Below are 17,473 nucleotides of genomic sequence, written 5' to 3' on the forward strand. Positions count from 1 at the left end.
TTTACAGGAGAAGCAAAAAACATAACTTTTAATGTCAGTCAATAGAACCAGACATTTTTCCAAGTAATTTTGGGCCGTTTCTTTTGGTTCATCCTTCATGAATTTACACACAATATATATATACAATATATGTATTATCAAATTATGGCAAAAACTGAAAAACATCAACACTGGAGATACGAGGTGTTCTTCCGACAGCAGAGATATATTTCATAGAACTGTTTATTTGTTACTCTGATAAGCCTCGAAATACTGGTGAATCTAAATTCTTCTGTCCAGTGACTGACCAATTTCTTCTGATTTTATATGTTCTCTTTGTATATTAATTGCCAAATATTTATTCTTAATTCTTTGCTGCTCTTGCTGCGTTATTATTATTGTTTTTGCTAAACTGTGTCTTCCAGAGGAGGATGGGTTCCCTTCTGAGTCTTGGTTTCTCTCAAGCTTACTTGCTCTTAGGAAGTTTTTCCTCACCTCAGTCCTACTTGGCGAAACTCATTCGGGGCTTAAAATCTGATTTTCTGTCAAGCTGCTTTGTGGCAAGTAATATATAAATAAATCTTGACATCATCAAAAAAAACCTATCTTCTGAATCTATCTTTTATTTTAGATTGTGTAAAATAGCCCATTTTGCCTCATTCTCTTAAGCAGCTGCCTGAGGAGCCACTTTGGCTGCTTTTCCAGCAGCACTAATGAAAATACACATGTGCTGAGAGCTTATTTGGGGAGGAGCGCTTCAAACATATCTGAAGCATTTCAGTGCAAGCCTTTCAATCAAAATGTATTTCATATTATGGAAAACGCCCATTTGGTCAAGTGGCACCCAACTTTTGACTGGGAATCATCGACAGTGCAGTAAGAAGGAGCAGTCACCTGATGCCGTGGATGTTTTTGATGGCATAGCTGATCTCCCGACGCATTTCTTTGTCATCGCACTCCATCTGTTTATCAGAGGTGAAAAGGGAAATACGGTCATTATAGGGATCTCTTTTCACATCTGGTGCTAAGTTTAAACACTAATACACTTGCAGTGTCTAGATAAAGCTCCTAAAATGACACCTGCCCTTAAACTGCTTTTCTGCTGGAAGCTAACTCACCTCTCATTACGAACGCAAACTCTTGTTGTATTAGCGAAGAGCATTTTTGCATTTCCAGAGGAAAAATTCAAAGGCAGGTCTTGAGAGCGGCGGCCTGACCAGACACATTTCCACCTTTTTAATTCAACTAAACTGCATTTGCACAGAATGAGCACATTCGCGAGTCATATTCATCTTACATTTTATCTCTCAAAGCAAGGATTCTGAACTTGGGACAGTCTCTCTTTTACACTGTGATATCTACACACACACACACACACACACACACACACACACACCTTGACTAGCTCAAAAGGGAAGCGTTCGTGGAAGATGCGGTTGATCTTGGCTCCTCCTGACAGCTCAACGGTGTCCACCTGGTCACCTGACCCCTCAATCCGCTTCTCAAAGTCCACCGAGAACTGCTGCACCATCCTGAAGACAAGTCATTTAGGTCATTCAAAATCATGTACATTTACATACACTTTGGTTTTCAGTATAATTAACCTTTAGGGGAGCTTTCGAAGTTAATGCTACAATAACACATTAACAGGCTGAAGTATTGACATTACTCATTTTTTTAATGCTGTTAAAATGTTTTCCTAGGTTCACCCTTTGAACCATCTGTAGTAATCCAGGCTGAAGCTCAGCTGCTTGCAAGCTGTATGTTTCTAAGACACAACTGTTGACCTCTCACTCAAATACAACCTTCAAATGGCTTTTAAAGACTTGACTTGACATCAGCACCTTCGGCAGATTATGCTGGAAAGATCTTGCAGGAGAAGTACGGATAAATCAATGAGGAGCAAAGTAACAAAAGCAACGGCAAAGTGGAGCTGCATACTTTGTTAGCCCCCTTTTACCCTGTTCTTCAGTGGTCAGGACCCCCCATGGACCTTCACAGAGCAGGTACTATTTGGGTGGTGGATCATTCTCAGCACTGCAGTAACACTGACGTGGTGGTGGTGTGTTAGTGTGTTGTGCTGCTCTGAGTGGATCAGACACAGCAGTGCTGCTGGAGGTTTTAAACACTGTGTCCACTCACTGTCCACTCTATTAGACACTCCTACCTTGTCAGTCCACCTTGTAGATGTAAAGTCAGAGATGACAGCTCATCTGCTGCTGCACAGTTTGTGTTGGCCGTCCTCTAGTCCTTCATCAGTGGTCACTGGACGCTGCCCACAGGACGCTGTTGGCTGGATGTTTTTGGTTGGTGGACTATTCTCAGTCCAGCAGCGACAATGAGGTGTTTAAAAATGGTGTCTGATCCACTCAAACCAGCACAACACACACAAACACACCACCACCACGTCAGTGTTATTGCAGTGCTGTGAATGATCCACCACCCAAATAGTACCTGCTCTGTGAGGGTCCATGGGGGTCCTGACCACTGAAGAACAGGGTAACAGAGTATCAGAGAAACAGATGAACTACAGTCTGTAACTATGGAGCTACAAAGTACAGCTACACAGTGTCAGTAGATGAGTGTGTGTGTGTGCTGCGTGAGGAACTGACTGCAAAAGGGCCTTGGTCTTGCGTGATGGGTCATCGGGGCGGAAGTGCCGATACTCCTCAGCTTCCTTGTCCAGGGCGAGGAGCTGAGACTGCAGCTTGCTGCGGAACGCAGGCAGCGTGTCCCGGATGTGGTTCGTCAGTTGCTGTGGAGACGGAGCAGCAGAGGAGTGGTCAGTATTGTGACAGCTGGTCGTAACAGAGCAGAATAATGGTCTGCATGGAGCATGGTCGGCTGGATAAGTGTTGAGACTGGACTCTGCAAAGTGTCAGAACCCCAGTGAACAACGCAGACATCATGTTAGGCCAGCGTTCACAAAGTGTTGCAGAGCAGAGGAGCTCATCTAGGCTCAGGACCCTTCCTGGTTACAGTGAAAGTGGACAAGAAAACAGATCCTACTTGGGAAAAACGTTGCGATTCGCTGAAGCTCAAATTTCCACATGTGATATAGTGAGTCTCTACTTAATGAATCACTGTGAAGAGCATTTGGTATGTCATTTAATTATTTTTATTGGTGTTAATAATGCTATAAAGCAGCTTAAATGTTTAAAATGTATTTTGCAATATCCCAACACTTGACCGATATACAGTCTCCAACTATCAAAGACCACCTTTCATGTATTTAATTTACAGGCAAAACACATTAAGTACATGTTACTCTTTTTTTAGCATCAGGAAAACAGCAGAAAACATACTTAACAGTAAAATGACACAAAAGCCTCAAGGATATCATTTTTTCAGTGTTTAATGTGTTCACGTTTTATCTTTATTACAGCTTCCATTCTTTTAAGGAAACTCACTTTCAAACTCAAGAAATCTGCAGACACGCCTCCAAAATTCAGTCTTAGAAGTTGGTTGTGTTTTCTGTAAATAATCCCAAACACATTCAGTGGTGTTGAGGTCTGGACTCTGGGGTGGTCAGTCCATCGTACAGCTTCTTTGTTTGATGTGTCCGTCTCCTTTTCTCAGTGAGGTTCTTCTTGATGAGCTACACATCCTTTCAGACCCACAGCGCTGAGTGGTCTTCTCACAGTGGAAGGATGGAGAGAAACACCTGTGGATGTTTTCAGATCTGAAGCAGCTTGATTTTCTCCTCTCTCTCAGAGATGAAAGCTTTCAGTGCTGTTTATCTGAGGGCAGGTTTGGTCGTCGATCAGGTCTTGCGGGTGGTTGTTAGGATCTCCATTTTCCACAGTTTATTATTATTTTGAACTCCATTCTGTAACTCCTGTTCTTTCACTCATTTCCGTTCACGTTCCCCTTCTTTATGCAAGTGGATTGTTTTAAATCTCATAACTAAATGAATGATCTGACTGGAAATTAAAAATGAAAGGTGGTCTGTATATCACGGTATATGCTTTGCACTACATCTCAAACAGGACTTTTACATGTGGAGCTGAATGAATGCATACAGCATCAGCTCTATTTGTGATTCCTGCTCCTTTTCATTCCTGCCTGTGATCCATCATCAAAGATCCAGCTACTGAAGCACTCTGGGCTGTTACCTGGTTGAGGGCCTTCTGCAGGTGAGGTGTGCCCATGCTGTCCGCTAGGTGCCTGTAGGAAGGATGGGACAGGAAGAACTTCCTCTCTGCAGCCAAAGCAGCTTTAATATCCTTCCTTCCTTCAATGTCCTTTTGACTACGGTTCACCACCCCAATATAGCCTGAGAGAGAGAGAGAGAGAGAGAGAGAGAGAGAGAGAGAGAGAGAGAGAGAGAAATGCTAGAAGTCATCAAAAACAGTCAGTAAAAAGCAGAAATGTTCATAGGCCCAAGATTTAAGCTTCAACTAAAAGGAAGACAAAAATGAAAACAATAAAACATGAAATAAAAAAAGAACTTTTATTAATTTTAAAAAATAAAGAACACTCCCTGCCTCACCCCTTCGCAACGGAAGCAGCTTATTCTCCAGAACGTCTCTGGCATCAGTGCCCTCGTCCATCAGGTCCAGTTTAGTGATCACACCGATGGTCCTCAGACCTGCAGCAGAAAATGGACAAAGTCAAGCCAAAATTGTGTTATTTTAAAAGTACAGTCTGTAATTATTTGACATTTGGTCAAAACAAGCCCTCAAATGTAACATGTAACTCTCGACCAAGTACAACCAACCACAGCGAGCTCGTATTTCTAAACGACTAAATAAAACTGCGACGGAAATGAAACATACTGGTCCTCAAAAAAGTTCGAAATTGTTGCTTTTGTTGGTGCTTTTGTTGTGGAGCAACACAACGGGAGTTACAAACATAAATGTGAATAGGATAACAGAGCATCCACTCTTTCTAAAGCTCCCGCATACATCAAGTCCTCTGTCTCTCACCCTGAGGGTCCACGTCTTTGGCCAGTTTGAGGGCGTCGGAGTTGGCCAGGTCAGTGTTGGCAGGTGTTACGGCCAGGATGAGGCAGCTCTCTCTGCTGATGAACTGCATGATCATATCGCGGATCTGCTGCTCGATGTCCACAGGCTGGTCCCCCACCGGCACCTTAGTGATGCCCGGCAGGTCGATCAGAGTCAGATTCAACACTGCACAGAGGAAAGAGCAAATTCCATTCAATCCCATTTCGGATGTAAATTTTAATTTAATTTTCTAATCTTAAGTGACCCTTATTCGTCCCACAACAGGGAAATTCCACCTCCACATTTAACCCATCCATGAAGAACACCCTACACTCTAGTGAATACACACACACTAGGGGGCAGTGAGCACACTTGCCCGGAGCGGTGGGCAGCTCAATCCGCAGCGCCTGGGGAGCAGTTGGGGGTTAGTTGTCTTGCTCAAGGACACCTCAGTCACGTGCTGTCGGCTCTGGGGATCGAACCGGCGACCTTCTGGTCATGAGGCTGGTTCCCTAACCTCCAGGCCACGACTGCCCCCAAATCTCAGACTTTACAACAATACAGCTGATTAGGATCCTTTGTCCATTATTTACCATTAAATCTCGAATGTAACCACAATTTCATTTCATTATTATAGTACTAGGGTGAGAGTATTTATTAAAACGTGCAATGCCTTTTTATTTCGTTTTAGAATGATACAAAGATATTACTGAAGCCAAAAGTGAGCATGTTGCATTTCCATCCATCCCATCCATCCATTATCTTCCGCTTGTCCGGGGTTCGGGTCGCGGGGGCAGCATCCTAAGCAATGAAGCCCAGACCTCCCTTTCCCCAGCCACTTCCATCAGCTCTCCAAGGGGGATTCCGAGGCGCTCCCAGGCCAGCTGGGCGATATAGTCGCGCCAGCGTGTCCTGGGTCTTCCCCGGGGTCTCCTCCCAGGTGGACTCGCCTGTGACACCTCCCGAGGGAGGCGTCCAGGAGGCATCCTAACCAGATGCCCGAACCACCTCAGCTGGCTCCTCTCGACGTGAAGAAGCAGCGGCTCTACTCCGAGTCCTTCCCGGATGACTGAACTTCTCACCCTATATCTAAGGGAGAGTCCAGACACCCTGCGGAGGAAACTCATTTCGGCCGCTTGTATTCGCGATCTTATTCTTTCGGTCATTACCCAAAGCTCATGACCATAGGTGAGGGTGGGAACGTAGATCGACCGGTAAATCGAGAGCCTTGCCTTATGGCTCAGCTCTTTCTTTATCACAACAGACCGGTAAAGAGCCCGCATCACTGCTGACCCAGCACCAATCCGCCTGTCAATCTCCCGCTCCCTTGTACCATCACTCGTGAACAAGACCCCGAGATACTTGAACTCCTCCACTTGAGGCAAGAGCCTATCCCCGACCCAGAGAGGGCTCTCCACCCTTTTCCGCCTGAGAACCATGGTCTCGGATTTAGAGGTACTGATTCTCATCCCAGCCGCTTCACACTCGGCTGCAAACCGATCCAGCGAAAGCTGAAGTTCGCGGCCTGATGTCCCCAATAGGACCACATCATCTGCAAACAGCAGTGATGTGACCCTGAGGTCACCAAACCGGACACCCTCCATCCCTTGACTGCGCCTAGAAATTCTATCCATAAAAACTATGAATAGAATCGGTGACAAAGGGCAGCCCTGACGGAGTCCAACTCTCACTGGGAACGAGTCTGACTTATTGCCGGCTATGCGAACCAAACTCCAGCTTTGTTTGTACAGGGCCTGAATGGCTCGTAGCAAAGAGCCATGTACCCCGTACTCCCGAAGCACCTCCCACAGAATACCCCGGGGAACACAGTCGAATGCCTTCTCCAGATCCACAAAGCACATGTGGACTGGTTGGGCAAACTCCCATGAACCCTCCAGAATCCTGGAGAGGGTGAAGAGTTGGTCCAGTGTTCCACGACCAGGGCGGAACCCGCACTGTTCCTCCTGGATCCGAGGTTCGACTATAAGCCGGACTCTCTTCTCCAGTACCCCTGCATAGACCTTGCCAGGGAGGCTGAGGAGTGTGATTCCCCTGTAGTTGGAACACACCCTCCGGTCCCCTTTTTTGAAAAGAGGCACCACCACCCCAGTCTGCCAATCCAGTGGCACCGCCCCCGATGTCCACGCAATGTTGAAAAGACGTGTCAGCCAAGACAGCCCCACAACATCCAGAGCCTTGAGGAACTCAGGGCGGATCTCATCCACCCCTGGAGCCTTGCCACCAAGGAGCTTCTTAACTACCTTAGCGACTTCGGCCTCAGTAATGGACAAGCCTATTCCCATGTCCCCAGACTCAGCCTCCTCACTGGAGAACATGTCGGTGGGATTGAGAAGGTCCTCAAAGTATTCCTTCCACCGCCCAATGACGTCTTCAGTCGAAGTCAGCAGCACACCATCTCCACTATATACAGTGCTAGTGGCACACTGCTTTCCCCTTCTGAGTCGCCTGACGGTTTGCCAGAATCTTTTCGGAGCCGACTTAAAGTCAGTTTCCAAGGCCTCACCAAACTCCTCCCACACACGGGTTTTTGCCTTGGCAACAACTGAAGCCGCAGATCGCTTGGCCTGTCGATACCTGCCAGCTGCCTCTGGTGTCCCACAGGCCAACCATGCCCGGTAGGACTCCTTCTTCAGCTTGACGGCATCTCTCACCTGGGGTGTCCACCACCGGGTTCGAGGATTACCGCCCCGACAGGCACCAACTACCTTACGGCCACAGCTACAGTCAGCCGCTTCAGCAATGGAGGAACGGAACATGGCCCATTCTGAGTCATGTTGCATTTGTCGGAACAAAAAAACCTCGTATCTCTATTTTAGTCGTTTTTTTGGTTTTTAACATGATTTGAAAGCACCTGTTACTCTTTACACTGTATGTAAAATTCATGATGGAAAAATGACTTGGGAAAATTTCTGGTTGCACTGACTTACATTAAAAGTAAAGTTTTCCTTTCTCCTGTAAAGTTTCATTTTAGAGATGCAAGGTAGTGCTCTGATAACAGCCATGTACGTTATTAAACAGGCCGGTCACAATCTTGACATTTTTGGTAAATGGAATTAACAATTGAAGTGTTTCTTGTTCATTTCATGCAACTTTGCAAGTAGAACCCTAAAGCAGATGAACTGGCTCATTATTTGCACTTTGTACCTAATGTTAGTTTGTACTAACAGGACATTATTCCACAGAATTATGTGCAGAATCAAAGCTTTCATGCTTCGTTTAAGAGTCTGAAAATACAACACAAACACTGTGTAAACATGCATGCTACCAACATTAGCGATAGCTATCTGGACATTATATCTTATACAGGTTAAAGACTGAACTCTTCTTTTCATAAGACACAAATGACAGGTTTTCTTTATTTATATTTATTTGCCACAAGCCAAGCAATGAAAATGCTTTCAATTTATATTCAGTTTGTTGTGACACTGTGTGATGCGAAATGCAGACTATAATACTGGTCATCTCAAATAACTGTGATCTGTTGGTCAGGCAAAGAACTGTGACCCTTTTGACCCTTAATGAACTTCATTTTAATTGATTCTCTCCCTCGAAATCTGATTGAGCCACCTTCAGACTGATGTGTCAAAATGCCCTGATGCATATTTATAACCCTGATTTGCATTTTATTTGTATGTGTCACAGTTGGCTCCTCCCACTACTTCATGTGCCCCTTTGTTTTGATCTTCCATGTGCATTTGTTTTGGTTTTCTAGTCCTGCCCCCTTGTTTCATGACTCCACCGCTGATTGTCTCCACCTGTGTTTGCACCTGTCCCTTGTTACCCTTATGTATTTAAGCCCTGTGTTTTCCCCTGTCTGGTTACTTGCTTGAATCTCTGTCTGTGTTATTTTGTCATGTCTGTCTCTCCTGCTCTCCGTATTGGCTATTTGAACCTGGACCGTTTAGACTATGACCCTGGATTCGCCCATAATAAATCTCGCTTGTCTCCGCACATGCGTCCGCCTCCTCGCTCCCCATCACAGTATGTCTACGGTGATAAACACTCAGAAGTATCACAGAGCAGCTTTACAGAGATTTGGGCCAAGACCCTCTCAAACACTGACCAAGCCAAAAGAAACCTAAAAGCCTAAAATAAAGTAACTCTAAAAACATTCCTCAATGGGATGAGGAAGGAACCTTGCGCCTTGAGCCAAGACACAAATAAAATTTACATAAGCAGGATTAAGAGAGACAGATGCTACAGTCAATTAGAGAACAGCTGTCAATCAAAACACTCAAAGGAGCACTTCTTTCAAAAAGTCAAAATTAAACATGTATGTGGGCCAGTTAGTATAACACCAATTATCATGCTGACTTTTTCCTGCTAATTTCCACAGAGTTTCAATATCAGCCATGTTAGCACCTTCAGGTTCAAGCTGAATGTTGAACGCCGCCCAAAAGAAAGAGGAGAATGGTCAAAAGGCCCCCCATGGAAAATCACAGATAATAGGATTTTGGTTTATTTTAGAACTACATTATAAATGTAATGTAGTTCTAATGTAATGTAATTCATTGTACAGCATCTAAATAGGCTAGAAAGAAAGCATTTAAAGCAACACTTCTGGATGTGACAACAAAAGGACCTAATTTTAAGCCGACATTGTTCAATACTGCATAAAAACTATATCACTGCCTTCGGAAGAAAACCTTGTATCTCCATTTTTGTCGTTTTCCAGTTTTCGACATCACTTGAAAATGCCTGTTGTCTGTTACATTGTGTGTAAATTTCATGATGACTAGACAAAAAGAAACGGCCCAAAATGACTTGGAAAAAACGTCTGGTTCCATTGACTTCCATTAAAAATTAACTAAGATTTTTCCTTCTCCTGTAAAGTTACCATTTTGGAAATACGAGTTGTTTTTGCCAACAACAGGTATATGAACGTTTGCAGCACTGTTGTTCAAAGCCACACAGCAGCCATATTTTCAAGGTCAACCTGCTGCCTTTCCACTTTCAGGAACAATTCAGTACCAACAGAACAGTAGGCTGAGCAGCAGATGGTACAAAAACACTGTCTGACGGCAACCACTCAAAAAACTGGCCGATACATTCCTCAAGATGTAAAAACAGCACGGTGTAGAGGACAGACACCAAAAATGCATCACAGCAAAACAATGAATGACAGCTCGTAGAACGACCACCATTTTTCTGTCAACCATTTCAGCACCAAAACTTTAGGGGAACATGTCAAGCATCCAAACTTGGTAGAAACGGAAAAGTTCGCCGTAGAGGTAATGAGGCCCCTTCCAGCTAAGAGTAAACAGCCTGCTTATAATCTCTCAGCAGAGTCGCTCGCACAAGACTGACAGACATTCTGGTATCTAGTATCTTAGTCAACACCCCTGGGGCCCAAAGCAGGAGCTGCTTAGCAATCTTACCTTAGTTTGTTCTAACCCTGGACTTTCTGTCTAACAATGGTAACTGAGCTTTAACTGGGCTACACCAACATGTCAACTCTATGCTTAACCTCCTTCAAGGCACATTAAGTCTGGAACTGTGGATTGTAAACAGCTCCCGGATCAATCCGGGCTGAGCTTTCGGCAAAGCCGGAGGCCTCGGTTTGTTTTTAGGTCTTTTTTTGGTAAATTGCTGCAGGTCACCAGCTATTAGCTTGTTTTACAGTGCACATGAAACCAAGACAGAAAAAAACGTTAGTTAACCCTTCATTACATTCACGGCAAACAGCGCATCAAGTTTTTTTTCAGCAGAGGAACAAGAAATCATAACATATAAAATATGAAAAATCTGAAGCGATAACAACAACAGCCCCAACGTTTGCCTTCTTTTAGTCATAACTGCTTTATGTTGTATGCCATGGCACCAAATGACATATTTTGTTGGTTTTTAAAGTGAAAATGAACACAAACCTCTGTAGCCAACTATTTAAATAAACGAAACCTATCTGTAAATGTTGTGGCGCAGTTGAGAAAAAAACAGCAGCATCTGATGACCGGAACACCTTGCTGACTGTCCTTCATGAGGCTGGATCTACTATCTCTGGGGTTCTATGGCAGCCGATGGCAAAGGTAACACGAGGCAGACACACGAGTGGACTCATCAGCAAACATCAGCAAACTCAAATGTGATACAGTCTGTTTTAAAACAGCTGAAGCTGAAAAAAGAGGCTGGTTTCTACAACAGTGCAATAATCCAAAACATACCTAAATATCCACCATGAACTACTTTATGCACACAGGAGCTTTGGAATGGCCCTCACAGCCACCTGACATGAACACTACTGAAACTCTGTAGGTAGATCTGAAACATGCTGTGCATGCAAGGTGGCCCAAGAACATCCCACAACAAAAAGAGCTAAGAATTATGTACTTAACCCAATACTAAGTACTGAAGTAGCAGGGTGTCCAGACTTTCGCACTGTTTTCTATTTTCTAAGTTACTCAAATATAAAATGATAAATATAAAGTATTACATTGTTATTTGCAAAAAACTAAAAATTTAAATGTCAATATCAATGTTGCAGAGGTTGTGTTTCCTTTTCCCACCTCAAAAATCAAAGTTTAGGGAACTACAGAACTGTACGTTTCTCTTTTTCTAGATGGAAGCCCAATCAGCATTATGAAAATAAAATCATGCCATTTCTATTAGTTCTAAACTATTATTAGCCATGCCAACATTTTAATTAGATACAATCACAAGGAAAAATGATACTGAATGACCTTCTGAACACAGCCGGCAAAAAACAATCCTATGTTGTTTTTGTTCAAATCAGGAAAAGGAAGGAAATGTGATGCTCCATCACTGCATTTACTTTGCAGTCAATTCACCGGGACAAGAGCCAAGAGCACACTGGCACAAGACTCTGTGAATATTCGGCTGTGGGAACAGTTTGTTATGAAATGAAACGAGGATAAAGCATTTCTGCCTCTCATCTCATCTACATCATTTTACTTTATTCTTAATTATATAATCCCAAAGCTCCTCTTTATTCTCAAAGCCAATTTTACGGCTTTCAACACAACCCAAGATGTCCCATTTCCTAAAAAGTCACTGTCGCAAAGAGGACAGGTCTCAGAAAATATGCTGGAAAATGATGGTTAATGGATGCACTAACCTTAGAAAAACCCAATATAACATTATATAAGATGTTAAAAGGTGCTCTCCATAACAATAACGTGACACCCAAATGCCAAAACTCAAAAACTTAATACAATGAATACAGTAGAGTCTAACTAGCATGATGCATTTTGCATTATGTGAACTGACCATAACTGTCTATTATGTCTATTATTATTGCTTGATAGCCAGAGCATTTGGGGGATGTATTTTCCTTAAATGCCTTAAATAGCCAGGGGACACCAGTGCATTGAAGCTTATTACACACTTCTGTAACCTGAGACTCACCAATTTGTATCGTTAGACTTTGTAATTACTTAGTAATAAGCCCTAGGCTGCAATAAGTCTGGGATTTTAAGGGTTAAAGTTGATCTAAGTGGACCGTACCATGTGGAGAATACACTCTCAGGTTGATGGGGATGGGTGAGATGCCCTTGTTGGCTCCAGTGACGCGGTCTGTCTCGGCCTCGATCTCTTGACGCACCTCATCGAAATCGGTGAACTTCTTCCCTTTGCAGTGAAGGAACTCTGCCCACTCTGCAGATCAGCAAGAGAAAACACGTCAGCTGTGCTGACAACTGACACAGTGTAGCACAAGGCAGCTAATCAGCTTAACACGTTTGATAGGGACATTCATACGGCTCAAAGCAAACCGTTTGGGTAAACGCGGCTGGAGAGCGCGGTGAACGCTTACATGTGGAAAACTGCACTAAGCCTACTGATAAAAGCAAGTGCCAGGATTACTAACATAATATTTAATAACGTACTGAGCCTTCGCATCGAATAACTACCACCATGATGCAAAAAACAAGCGAAGTTAACAGCTGGAGAGAGGATTCGAGCAGGTGTCAGACATAAAGCCAGCAGCAGCACCGCTAATGCTTGCGGCGCCTGCTGAATCATCACTTATCTCTGCAGTGGACCCGAAACTTCACCTGTAAATGAGGTTTCAGCTTTAGTAAAAGGAAAGATACCGTGAAAAATCTCATTTACACAATAAATCCTTTAGCCCTGACGTGGCTATTCGGCCAAGACGTGACTGGTGTACAAATTTAGATGGAGCTACATGGCTAATAAACACTAAAAGTTAATAGTCACCCAAAAAGTTTCCATAAATAAAACACCAAAACTCTCTCAAACAGCACCGAGGTCACACAGACTTCGTGTGGTTTAGAACACAGTGAGACATACAGTGAACATGTGGTTGGTCAGTGTAGTGGTTAACACCTCTGCCTTCTACACGGTAGACTGGGGTTCAATCCCTACCTGGGCAAACACCCTACCCCTATACCAATAAGAGTCCTTGGGCAAGACTCCTTGTGTAAATTGATCAAACTGTAAGTCGCTCTGGATAAGAGCGTCAGCCAAATGCCGTAAATGTAAATGAACTGTAAAATGCTAAGAACCTCACTGTGTAGCCGAACACCATGGACAGCCGTTTTAAACAAAAGGGTGCTGTGCCAACTTCTGACACCAGTTTGTCACGGACGCTACCGATTACATTTAGGACTTAGTTGTTTCATTTGATAAGTAGATGTTAGTCTTGAATTGTTGAACTGAAGATATATGTTTCTAAAGAGAAACAACAGTCCATATGCCATCAAGTCGGATTCTGCTGTCTAAAAAAGGCAGACTGTGTTTAGCTGTGTTTGACTATACTGAGGAGTTTGTTTATTTTGAGCTCACAGTAACTCGTACTGTATCCTAAAACACACTGACAGGCCTGCGCAACCTTAATGAAGAGAGGCTTTGAGAGAAATTTTCAGGGTGTATTTACAGGAAAAGATTTGGGTGCCTACCGACTTCCAGTGTTCGTTAGCTACGTTAGCCTCACAGCTCCAGTTTGAAACTAATGGAGCACAATTCGGACAGCAAACACACCCTGGCTGATCAACCACACTTTGGCGTAATTAGAATATTGAGTAAAGCTGATTTTTCTCAACCACCGTTTCTTTTAAGAAACACAGAAAATCAACCGTATTTTCAATTAGCAAAGAATTATGAGCTAGATAAATGGAAAACAGAGCAAGGCTGCACTAAAATAAATGCTTAGAAACATTAAGTGATACTTTTTTAATCCCACCTCCACATTTAACCCATCCATGAAGTGAAACACCACATACACACTAGTGAGCACACACACACTAGGGAGCAGTGAGCACACTTGCCGAGAGCGGTGGGCAGCCCTATCCACGGCGCCCGGGGAGCAGTTGGGGGTTAGGTGTCTTGCTCAAGGACACCTCAGGCATGTGCTGTTGGAGCTGGGGATTGAACCGGCAACCTTCTGGTCACAGGGCCAGTTCCCTAACCTCCAGCCCATGACTGCCCCCCAAATGCACCTCCCCCCCTGTTTTAAAAGCTACCTTTGCTCACCTGTGTTAGCGGTGATAAGCTGCAGCACCAGAGGCCTGCGGGTGACGATGCCTGACCCTCGAGGCAGAAAATCCCTGGTGAAAGAAACAAAAGTGCACCCAATAAGGATAAATGCATTAGAAAAGAGGGTAATCGAACAACTGGTAAATACTGGGCTTGAGTTTATTTTGCATGAACCTAAACCCTACCGGTATCTCTAATCTGACCCAGGTTATCGATCCCCTGTGAAGCAATTAGCTCAGATGAAAAAGGACCTGAAAGCCATTAGGTGGCATGTTGGGGAGAGTAGAGCGCGGCCTATTGCTCTAATAAGGAGCTTCCCACAGCAAGATCAATCGTAGGTGCGCCTTCAGTATCAAGAGACGCAGACAGGGCACTCCCTCTGCCTCGGCGTCCACATTCGTTACACTGTCAAATCACGTCCACGATAACACGGGCACACGCGGCCAGTCGTATCTGATTTGAGGCAGCATTTATAAGCCTGAACTGACAGTAGGGAGTGCGTGGGCCCGTGAAGTGTTGAGTGTAGTGATGTACTGAGTAAGACATCGCTTCTGTGCCAACGTCTCCAACAGCAGCGAAGCACGGACGGAGGATTTATCCCAACAGGAGCTGCCTAAAGCTGACAGAAACGCAATCATAAAGAGAAGGTAACCCAAATTCTGCCTGCCCTGGTATCAGTATAGAACCGGGCTAAAAATAACTGATAAAATGGATATGAGGAGAGGCGAGGGGAGACGTAGCTCAACAAGGAGGGGGGGAAAAAACTAAGCGCCAAAACAGACACAGCGGGGACGCTATGACCTTCACATCATGTGGAGTAAAATGAAGAAAGACGCCCTCCGGGGTAAGATGACCCCCTACCGTTTAATTTCTCTCCTCAGCAAATGAGGGGGCCGGATCTGATCTATGACACATTATATTTGGTTAGAAATGACTGAGATGGCTCGTTTTTAAACTGCTAAATTCTGCAGGTTTATATGCATCGCCACTATAGAAGTGACACATAAAATGCATACATGCTTTAACCCTACAGTAAACATATCCCAGATGGACACGATCACTAAGGAAGGTGTCTTCCCCCATCTTCCCAGGATTTTCAGATTAAGATGATTTCTAGATCTGCATTATGCCATGTGTATGGAGATTTCTCTGGGTTTTATGATCTGACGGCGGTACCAGTGACCCATTTAAAGTGGTTCGACAACTGCTTCCTCTATGCCTATAAATGTCCTTCGTCTACTGTGATGTTTCATGAGTGACGTTCAAAAATGTGGATTTTTAATAAAAAGACTTGGGAACCTTAATTGCCAAAGAGCATAAAGGGCAATGCACTATATTTTCCACAGTTTCTTCATAATTAAACTATGAAGACGTAAACAAAGTCACTCAGAGCGGTTTGGTGCGAAATGCTCTGCTCCAGAGAAAATTTCAGTGTCAGGTTTCTTCACAGTGGTGGTGATAGGAACCAAACGTCCACCTCTAAACGCTTCCTCACAGAAAGCTGCTACATGAATTCACACTAGTTGTCATGGCTGAGAAGCACATTCAGATCATTTTAAGGAAAACATATAATAACTCAAGACACACGTAGGCTCACTGGTGGTCTTGGATAGCAAATTAAATGGCTATATTTGTGTTGTAGTCATCTTGACCTGGTTCCCTTCACCACCACTGTAAGCTTCTCTACTTCTCTGAATGACTTTGTTTACATCCCAACCAGTGAACTGTGCAGAAATGTTGTGAAATTCTAGGTTAAGGGGACTGAACACCAAACCCCCCCTGCTTACTTTCCCACAAAGTTCTCCAGCACGGAGCTCTTGCCAGCGCTCTGGCCGCCAACCACGGCGATCTGCGGCAGGTCGAGGTTGCAGCTCTGGCCGATGGAGCTGAAGGCATCCTGCAGCCGGTTGACCAGCGGGATCAGGTCCTCCATACCCCGGTTCCCCATGATGCTGGGTGGCCAAGAGGCGAAGGTGCTTCTTCAGGAGAGCTTAGAGTCTCAGAGAGGATGAGGATGGAGGCACATGAAGATGAGCCAAGGCCCCCCAGAGGCCCAATGCTAGAAAGAGAAAGAGAGAGAGAGAGAGAGAGAGAGAGAGAGAGAGAGAGAGACAGAGAGAGAGAGAGAGAAGGAGGACACAGAGAGATGGAGGACAGAGAGATGTAGGAGAGAGATTGAGGGGAGGGAGAGAGAGAGAGAGAGAGATATAGGAGAGAGAGATGGAGGGGGGAGAGAGAGAGAGATGGAGGAGAGAAAGATGGAGGGGGGGCAGAGAGATGGAGGGGAGGGAAAGAGAGAGAGAGAGAGAGAAAGAGAGAGGTGGAGAGGGAGAGATGCAGGGGAGAGAGGGAGAGATGAAGGAGAGAGATGGAGGGGAGAGAGAGAGAGAGCGAGGGAGAGATGGAGGAGAGAGAGAGATGGAGGAGATAGCGAGATGGAGGGGAGAGAGGGAGAGAGAGATGGAGGGGAGAGAGGGAGAGAGATAAAGGAGAGGGGGGAGAGAGATGGAGGAGAGGGAGAGAGAGGGAGATGGAGGAAAGACAGGGGGGAGAAGGAGAGAGAGAGAGAGAGAGAGAGAGAGAGAGAGAGAGAGAGAGAGAGAGAGGAGAGAGATGGAGGAGAGAGAGGGGGAGAGAGAGATGGAGGAGAGAGAGGGAGAGAGAGGGAGAGAGATGGAGGAGAGATGGAGGAGAGGGAGAGAAAGAGAGAGAGATGGAGGAGAGAGAAGGAGAGAGAGAGATGGAGGAGAGAGAGGGGGAGAGAGAGATGGAGGAGACAGAGAGAGATAGAACGGAGAGAGGGAGAGATGGAGGGGAAAGAGGGAGAGAGATGGAGTAGAGAGAGAGGGAGTGTGAGAGATGGAGGAGAGGGAGAGAGAGTGAGATGGAGGAGAGGGGGGAGAGAGAGAGAGGAGAGAGAGAGATGGAGGGAAGAGAGGCAGAGGGAGAGAAAGAGAGAGAGGGAGAGATGGAGGAGAGAGAGAGAGAGAGAGATGAAGGAGAGAGAGGGGGGAGAGAGAGATGGAGGAGACAGAGAGGGAGCGAGAGAGATGGAGGAGAGGGAGAGAGAGAGAGAG

General features: G+C 44.8%; 1 protein-coding gene across 1 annotated transcript in view; it reads right to left on the bottom strand.

Moving 5' to 3' along the window:
* The window catches only part of dnm3b (dynamin 3b), a 56,818-nt gene that overhangs the window by 36,994 nt on the left and 2,351 nt on the right, over window positions 1-17,473 (bottom strand). Inside the window, exons 2-10 of the mRNA XM_037544429.1 lie at window positions 16,184-16,455; window positions 14,394-14,467; window positions 12,408-12,557; window positions 4,908-5,111; window positions 4,472-4,570; window positions 4,095-4,255; window positions 2,592-2,734; window positions 1,376-1,511; window positions 874-941 (exon numbers count right to left, since the gene is read on the bottom strand). Of these exons, the coding sequence (XP_037400326.1) occupies window positions 874-941; window positions 1,376-1,511; window positions 2,592-2,734; window positions 4,095-4,255; window positions 4,472-4,570; window positions 4,908-5,111; window positions 12,408-12,557; window positions 14,394-14,467; window positions 16,184-16,344 (1,196 nt within the window). The 5' untranslated portion in view covers window positions 16,345-16,455. The remainder of the gene's footprint in view (window positions 1-873; window positions 942-1,375; window positions 1,512-2,591; window positions 2,735-4,094; window positions 4,256-4,471; window positions 4,571-4,907; window positions 5,112-12,407; window positions 12,558-14,393; window positions 14,468-16,183; window positions 16,456-17,473) is intronic.

Source organism: Pygocentrus nattereri, chromosome 2, assembly GCF_015220715.1.
Source record: "Pygocentrus nattereri isolate fPygNat1 chromosome 2, fPygNat1.pri, whole genome shotgun sequence".
Lineage (NCBI taxonomy): Eukaryota > Metazoa > Chordata > Actinopteri > Characiformes > Serrasalmidae > Pygocentrus > Pygocentrus nattereri.